Source organism: Mobula birostris, chromosome 8 (genome assembly GCF_030028105.1).
Source record: "Mobula birostris isolate sMobBir1 chromosome 8, sMobBir1.hap1, whole genome shotgun sequence".
Lineage (NCBI taxonomy): Eukaryota > Metazoa > Chordata > Chondrichthyes > Myliobatiformes > Myliobatidae > Mobula > Mobula birostris.
This window is the reverse complement of record NC_092377.1, coordinates 63,608,080-63,616,945: the sequence shown is the minus strand read 5'-3', so window position 1 is coordinate 63,616,945 and position 8,866 is coordinate 63,608,080. Positions and strand designations below refer to the sequence as shown.

The 8,866-nt window shown below is 39.5% G+C and overlaps 1 protein-coding gene across 3 annotated transcripts; it reads left to right on the top strand.

The window, feature by feature from the left end:
* The first annotated feature begins 380 nt into the window (after nt 1–380).
* tbxtb (T-box transcription factor Tb) lies at nt 381–5,261 on the top strand. Of its 3 annotated transcripts, none has more exons than XM_072267070.1 (8): nt 381–583; nt 956–1,220; nt 1,929–2,063; nt 2,318–2,379; nt 2,461–2,522; nt 2,628–2,801; nt 3,752–3,884; nt 4,994–5,261. In XM_072267070.1, the coding sequence occupies exons 1-8, from the start codon at nt 381–383 to the stop codon at nt 5,259–5,261; spliced, it is 1,302 nt and encodes a 433-aa protein (XP_072123171.1). The 3 variants fall into 3 exon arrangements, with proteins under 3 accessions (XP_072123171.1, XP_072123170.1, XP_072123172.1); XM_072267069.1 differs by having other exon boundaries at nt 2,625–2,801; XM_072267071.1 differs by lacking the exon at nt 2,628–2,801.
* The last annotated feature ends 3,605 nt before the right edge of the window (nt 5,262–8,866 follow it).

The window sequence follows — 8,866 nt, the reverse complement described above, 5'->3', positions numbered from 1 at the left end:
GCGACTCTGTATCCTAAAAGCCATTTCCCCATTGAACCCCGTGCTTTGATATAGGTGTAAACATTTGCAGATTTACATAAAATAGCTCTCTTTAACCTGGTAATTACTTCTGACTGGGACTTCAGAGGCTTCCCCCAGTTTCACTGATATGGCCGCCACTGGCCAATCGCAGTGAGGCCACATCAGATCAAAGCACTGCGCATCCAATCAGAGTTTATCCAAACTGTTACCTGACGTCAGCCCTCAGATTGATTAGTACTTATTGGGATGTATGGGGAGCCACGGTGAGACGGTCAAAAGGAATATTGTTTTCAGAAGCAGCATTCAGCTTGGAATAGAAACCAATTGAGAGAAAACTGTGGGCACTAGGGATAAGAACAATGAGTTCCAGTGGAGCTGATAGTGGGAAGAGTGGACAGTACCGCGTGGACCATCTTCTAAGTGCAGTGGAAAGCGAACTGCAGGCAGGAAGCGAAAAAGGAGATCCCACTGAGAGGGAACTGAAAGTCAACCTGGAAGACCTGGATCTGTGGTTAAAATTTAAGGAACTAACCAACGAAATGATCGTTACTAAGAACGGCAGGTAGGCAGTTCGTCGCAACTCCACTTCGGAAATGCTTTCTAAACTCTTCAGTTTGCAGACTGGGGAGGCATAAACAGGTAGAAGAATAATTGCGCCAAATTTATGACTTGGCCTGAATTGTTTTTTTTTGTAATTGGGCCAGTAACAAAACATTCGAATGTTAAGATTGTACCTCTGTGTGTGTGTGCGGGGGGGGGGGTTACTTTTTCTCGTATTTTGGTACAATTATGACTACGGAGTCGTGCGTTTACAAGCATACCCATCAGGGTGTTGTAAAAAGGAATTCATGAGAAATCTGTTGCAATGAATGAACTATCACTCCATTCCTCCCCCATCTCCGTTCTCATGCCTTGATTTTTTTTATATTCTCAGGAGGATGTTTCCTGTACTTAAAGTGAATGTGTCCGGGCTAGACCCCAACGCCATGTATTCGTTCGTATTGGATTTCGTGGCTGCCGACAATCACCGCTGGAAGTATGTGAACGGGGAGTGGGTTCCAGGTGGGAAACCGGAACCCCAGGCTCCGAGCTGTGTTTACATCCACCCGGACTCGCCCAACTTCGGAGCGCACTGGATGAAAGTCCCCGTTTCCTTCAGTAAAGTCAAACTCACCAACAAACTCAATGGCGGAGGACAGGTACAACTTTTAAATACAGAGCAGGTTTGACTGAGCTCAGTAACCAGTGAATCCAATTGCAAATTAGGAATTTGACAACTTTCTTTCTGATGAGTGACGTTAGTTTGCATATCTAGATAGTAAGTAAGTCGGCACGATTACTGACACTTTTATACTTTTATACCTATGCTGAACAATATGTGAAGTTGGAAAATCTGCGAACTCTTCCAATTATCGCCATATGTGAATAAACTGTTCCCTAATTGATCCGAAAACAAGATGGATTGAAATATTCTCCAATGTATCATGACAGAATACCGAAAAGCAAAACTATCCTGATTCCCATCACATTCCCATATAATCAAGTGCCTTTCATTTTACGGCGGAGTAACTGCAAAATATAATGGAAAGAGGAGAAATACAATGTCATGGAGCACGTGCGCGGGAATTCTGGAGACAACAAGTATATATTTTTGAGATAAACCTAATTCGTTCAAATGAGAGGAGGGCCAGTGAAAGCGAGAATGATTTAACTCGACAAAATAGGGTTACATAAACATTGGATATTTTCGGGAGTTTCACAGAATCACGCAATTCTAACGTTTTAGTGCAATCTGTATAACTTAAAGAGAAAGAGTATGGCAAATATTACTGTAACGAATTATTGTAAAGTACATCAAAGCTTTTAAAGTAGAACTAACATCTTTTTTTTAATTTTTCAATTCGAAGATCATGTTGAACTCTTTGCACAAGTACGAGCCCAGAATTCACATTGTACGAGTCGGGGGACCTCAGAGGATGATTAGCGGTCATTCGTTCCCAGAGACGCAGTTCATCGCCGTGACAGCTTATCAAAACGAAGAAGTAAGTATCATTCGAATAATTTGATACCGTGTCATCAGAAATCTAGGATGCAGCCAAGAATTCTCAGTCGTCCTTTATGGTTCTTACAATTGATTGATAATCATCACATTCAGTCTGAAAACTGTTAAGCTCTTATTAATATTTTTTAACAATACTGAATCTTAACATTCGAGTTGAGTAAAGCACCAAAATATTAAATCTCAGAAACTCAACGGTGCAAACAAAGCTCAACAATTCTCCTCTTTCGCCCACAGATCACAGCTCTTAAAATTAAGTACAATCCATTTGCAAAAGCCTTCCTTGATTCGAAAGAGAGGTGAGCCATGGAAGTATCTTTTGATAAAATGTGGGGTCATGGTGACTTCGTGCTTTATGTTAATAAACTTTTCTCGTCCAGAAGCGATCACAAGGAAATGCTAGATGACGTTGGAGACAGTCAACAATCCGGATATTCCCAATGTGAGTTGTTGAACGAGGTGTATTTCATTGATGCAGACAAGTTCTCCGATTGTAATATTTTAATTTGCTTGTGTCTCTTTGCGCTTATTCTTCCTTCTGCAGTAGGTGGCTGGTTTCTGCCTGGCACAGGTAGCTTGTGTCCTCCCTCTAACGCTCATGCTCAGTATGGAGGCCCTCTCTCTCTCTCAGCTCCCCATGGATGCGAACGTTATTCCACCCTGAGGAATCACCGCTCTGCTCCATACCCCAGTCCGTATACGCACAGAAACAACTCGCCCAGTAAGTGGTCAAGATAGTCAACTGTAAGACATTCTGAAACAATCATTCCTGACAATAACAGGCCGTTTCGTGTATAAAGTTTGAACCGCTGTTGGGATTGTCGAAGATAGAGTATCTGACTGGACTGCTAGAATGTGTTCCCTTCAAAAGTGACGCCAGTGTATGATACAACCAGCCTTGTGCGGACATTTAGGAAGGGAGACAGAGAACGAAGGCTACAGAGCAGAAGCTGGAGGCAGGGCTGCGTGAGTGTGTGGGGAGGAGATGGTGGATTGTGGCGATAACTGTGATATGGAATAAAATCGCAGCTGAAAAGAGCATCACATGCCAGGTAATTTAAGCCTCAGTCTAATGTCTGGTGGAGATGAAGAATTGTACTCGTCCAAATAGAAGGAAATGAAACCATTTATGTCAAATACTGCAGCGATGTTTAATTTCATAGCAGTGCTCCTCAGAATGCAGGGAGAACATGTAGGTAGACAAAAAGGTTCTAAAAACACTAATTACAATAATATTAAAACTGCGTGGACTGTGAAGGTGGAAAGCCCGGCCAAAGCCATATTCTACCAGTTTAAATTATAAACACGGCAACCCCCTTTTCACATAGCAATTTTATTACCAAAAGAACATTAAAGTTAGATTTGTTTATCAAACTTACCATATTCATTCGCACCTTCTAAATAGTTAGATATTATAAAGTGGAAAGTTTGACTTGGGTTGAGAATGATTAGGGAAACATTTAGTTTCAGTTCTCTAACAAAATGAATGCGATAGAACTCCTCAAATGGAACATTCAGCTAGATGTTAACCAACGTGATGACACAGTAAAATACCTTTCATTTTAAAATTTTCAGCTTATTGTTCATCCTTAATATATCTGTCCAATTGTACAATTACTCTTATTTGTGACATTTAAGCTACATCCCATTTCCTGTGGTGTTTCTTTGCAGCTGGTTATTCTGATAACTCTTCGGCTTGTCTGTCCATGCTTCCCAGCCACGACAACTGGTCCAGTCTACAGGTTTCTACACATACAAGCATGTTGCCCATGACACACAACACTGGGACTGCCACCAACTCCAGGTATGAGATCTTTAACAGATAAATCTGACGAAATATCACAACATTGAGGAGCCTTTCCAATGGTAACAGGAATTCCTGCTAGTTCCCAAGGTCGATTTGGAATCCTGCAATTACCACATCCCTTATTTTATTATTTTAATTTTCTTTGTGAAAACATTTAGATTAATCTCTAAACCTGCTCTTAAAGCAAATAGAATGAAATAGCTAATTTGAATCACATTTCATCCACGACAAGGTCAGACAGCGAAGTATTGGAAACAGAAAACAATTCATAATTGCCATAAGTATTCCATCAAAGTGAAAGTTACTAAATTAATTTTCATTTGAAGTGCAACATGATTATTCATGGAATCTGGAATTAAAGAAGTTTATTAAAACATTGGATTTTGGAAAGCTTTACAGGAAATAGTTCAGTGGCAAATAAGATTGCAGTTTTGAAAAAAAGATATGAAACTTCACTTTTACCTAACTCAGTGTAAAAAAATTCAGAGAATAGTTGCTCTAACTATATTGCCCTTACTCTCACTCCACTCTCCAGCCTATTCCTGATTTCAAGGAAGATTTAACCATCAATGATTATTCTAATTCTTTGAAATATAAATATAAAACTTACAAAAGCTATGTTCTCAGTCAATCAATAGAAAATGGGCACAAATAGAAAATGATATACTGAATACCTTCAAACCAATTTCTATCTTTAAAAACAATTACTTTGGTTCATCATTGTCTTTGATTATTATAACTCCAACATATTAGCCAGATTTGGTGATTTGTTATTTTCTTCTTTCTGACCTTTTGGGTCTGGATTATTCTACCTGAATATGCTGAAATTTTCTTCCACATTTAGCTGGAAGAACCTTCCAGTTCATTTTGAGGGGGGCTACACGGGTACTAAAGTTTACAGGATTAGAGGCAAAGAAGAAACAGTTGTTAGGCAAAGCTAGATTGCTTTTTTTTCTCTCAGGGTGAGTATAGAATCGCTGGGCCGAATGGCCTTGTATTTGCTTCACTGTAGCGCAGTCATAACAGGGACAGTGATAAGGCACTCATTAACCACTCTGTATAAGAAAGTTGCATAACGTTTAATAATTACTTTGTTTTCATTGCAGCCAATATCCAAGTCTGTGGTCAGTCAGTAACAGCACCATTACCCCTGTGTCCCAGTCTGGGACCATGTCTAACGGCTTGAGCTCACAATTCCTCCGGGGTTCTCCGGCTCATTATCCCACTTTGCCTCATTCAGTGAGTGCCACCTCATCAGGATCGCCATTATATGACAGCGGAACCGGAATGGAGCTTACTGACAGTCAGTTCGACACTTCTCCGCACAGCAGACTAGCCTCCACGTGGACTCCAGTTACACCCCCATCCTTGTGAAGACACCTGTATCCACCCCATTCCCTGGCCATTTATTTAATTTAAGGACCTCTCGCCTGTTTCCACATCCCTTTGTTTCGGATTTAACGTTTGTACGCCAGCGGGGAAAGGAACGAATAGCACAAGGAACAAACTTTTTAGCGTGTTTGAAAATATTACTATATTCATCGTCAGAGCTGAGAGTTGCTCCGTGACAAAGATCCTGCAATCTTGGCGTTATGGATTTAGTATTATTAAATATTTCATTGACAATCAATGGTCGTTTTCATAGTGCTCCATTAACAATGATTTAGTGAGGATATGACACGACTGAAAAACCATTCTAATAAAGAAAGCATGAAACTGCATTGGGACCTATGAAGGCAAATAATGCAAGAATTATGTGCAGACAATTTTCAACGCATTTAAGTCTTAACGTGCCTTAAAATTCATTGTTGGCCGGTGTGCAAGTCCTCAGATGCTAGCCAAAGTTGATAGTCAATGATCTCACGATTGCAGACAGTGATAGTGGGTCAAATATAGGTTAGATGGGTTTACTCTTCGCATTCTCCACATTGTATAAGTTACCTTCGACATCTCTTAAGCAAGTGCAAATACTACTAGAGGTAGAGGAACATATTTTTGGAAAGAGATGGACTGTACAAGTAATTGAAATATGTAACAGAGGTTTTCATCAAAGAATTTCTTTTTCCAACCGTTAGTTAAAAATATAAGTGCTTTTACTCTATTTACAGAGAATGTTCCAGAATATAATGTTGCGTTAAACTAGGCGTCTGGAGACAGAACCTGTCACTGACACCTTTGAACGATGTAAAAAAAATTGCTGTTTATTAGTTTATCTGAGAATCAAAGGCTGCTCTGGGCAACCACACAATTGTACATAAAGTTTTTCAATCCTTTCACTATAAACGCTGACTTTTCTGAAATGCATTTAAAAATAAATTGTTTTTCTGACACCTTTCCTTTTCCCAGTGAAGTCGTTTTCTGCTTTTCTATCCTGTTCCCCACAGTTGGCCAGGTGAAATTTGATCCCCAAGTCAATGTAGCCTTTTATCTCTGTTATATTTCTGAGTCATTGTTCATAGTAACGCATTGAGAGAACGCAGAGCAGCGAGAAAAAAAGTTTAAGATATTTATGGCAGCTTACTTTGCAGACAATGAAGAACTGTTTATGTGGAAGCATTTGATCACAAAAAGAGTATTTAGAGACCGCCAAACAACAACATTTGGAAATATTTTTGAAAGGTGAAAGAGGGAATTATTCTGGCAGCAAAACGGTTGCGAAAGTATACTGTGGCATTTTTGAACAACTATTCTTTTGGGGAATACAATAGTGGACTACTAGTCATTAGAACAATTAACCAGAAAAGCGCGAAACGACGTTTAGTTCTCATCTTCAGATGGTGTGGACTTGTTTTTCGTTAGTCTTGAATGGCTGCATGCTAGTGAGCGCGTCCACAATTCCTCTACGTTACATTGTTACAAACCGGAATGACCTGTTCTTTTAATCATCCCTTTTAATTATCACCTTTCCTTTTTTATTTTTTTGAACAAAATCAGATTATGTCGACTTTGAAGATTTTTGTCACCGACATCACATGAAAACAAGGGCTTCTTGCAAAACTTTCTTTGGACATAGTATAAAAAAACAAAAAAAAAGTAAATCTCATGGCTAACTAAGGGCAGAAGGGGTTCAGTGGTAACGATTGTCTTGTGGGGAATCTTCGTGAGAGGAAATTGGTGAGTGAGAACGATTTTGTAAATAGGTTGGAACTCGCGTCTTGTTGTCAGCTTGTGAGCTACGTCGATTTGATTCTTTTCGGACAATTGCATCACCTTGCCTTAGTTCATTTCTGTATTTGTAAAGAGATTTGATAGAGTTTGATACTTCATATAATTAAAGTTAGTATTTCAAAACTTGAACAGTAACTTATTAATTTGGAATTACCTGTCATGCATTTTACTGTGGACGACGCCTATTGTTACAGTGAAGAGATGACTGAAATGGGCAGTTGTGTATGCTCACTATACTGATTCGTTTCCATGTGATTGTTATAAATGCACAACGGCAGTTTTCATTGGGTAAATGTCATTGTGAAACACAAAATCAAATATTTAGTGGCATCATGCTGTTTGGATGCTCCCTACACACTATGGTACTCTCAGAGTCAAGATTTGAGGCCTTTGAGAGCAAAATGCCCAGGACCAGAGCCGCATATTAAATATCCGTCTTGTCTCGTCCTCCAAGTAAGGTCTGGCCTGAAGCCTTCAGAACAGCTTTTTAAAAACAAAAAAACAATTCCCAAATACCGTTGTTAGTGATATGCATGCAAGGTAAAGAAACTAAAGAAAGTTAAACGGTTTTGGAAAACAGAGAAGGGAGCTTTCTGAGGAAGAGTCCCTGACTCGGAACATTGACAGGTTTCCCCTTCTAAAAAAGGGAAACTTTTTGTAGATAGTTGATAGGTCAGGTTTCTTCAGCATTTTTTTAAAAAACTTGAATATCGGTTTAAGTTTTTCTATGAATTATGCCGAAGGCTAGGACAAAAATGTTAATACCAAAAATATGGTGGAGTGTCTCTGACGTCGATATGAAAGTACGCTGCTTTCTCTCTTTGAAGAGAACTTGGGGCACTGGGTGCCTTGCCGCATTTGTTTATAGGCCCCATTTCCGTTTTGTTTATTGCCACACAGGAACAATAAAAGCGGCACACATATCTCGACGTGAGAAAGAGCGAGGTGGAATGTAACTCCATGTGACGGGAGCCAGTAGACTGGGAGGGAGTTCCATTATTTACAAAACAAAAAGCAGCCTGGCTTTCAACGTTGTAAATGGAAGAGATGGTGTGAGCCACTGGTAAATAATGCGCATTCGGAAAAGATCGCCACAACTAAAAGCTCATGGAAGTGTAAAGTTGTGTCTGAACAGTTCTTTGTTATTAAATAATACATCTCTCAACAAGGGCCACCAAATGCCTGGTATCCTTACATTGCTTAATATCGGACGGTCAAAGAGATCTAAAAGTAGTTTTATCGACTATTGTTCAATAATATCTTTGAAAATTAATATTTGAATTAGTTGGCTCATAATTGCATTTAAATGGTCTGTGCGTACCCTATGCTGTATTTAACCGGTTCGTTTTTGCCAATCGTCTTGTTGACTACTGTGTACTTCAGAAGTAATGATTTGTGAAAAACCACGACATAATTTCCGAGTCTCTCGTTCTCACCAAAATGACACAAGTCGTCCATATCCATTCTTATACACGCAGTTGTACAGTAAAGCGCAATGCAGGTGTCCTTGTAAGTAAATGACACTGAATGAGACTAATCTTTCCATATTGGAAGGGCGAGTCTATCCCATGTTCTTAAATATTTGTGTTAAAAACGTTATCGATCTCTTCAGTGACCGGTTGTATTCGCTCAGGAGTGTTCACAATGGTTATGAACCAGCAATTCGATTCCGGCATTCCACTTTGCCCAATCATAGCTGACCGATTGAAAAAATAGTCCCCGGAATTTAGCAGGGTGTGTTGTCATTGACATTCTATAGTGAAAATTCAGTGGCCCGAGTTCTACTCGCTCTAACTCCAAAACCCACTCCC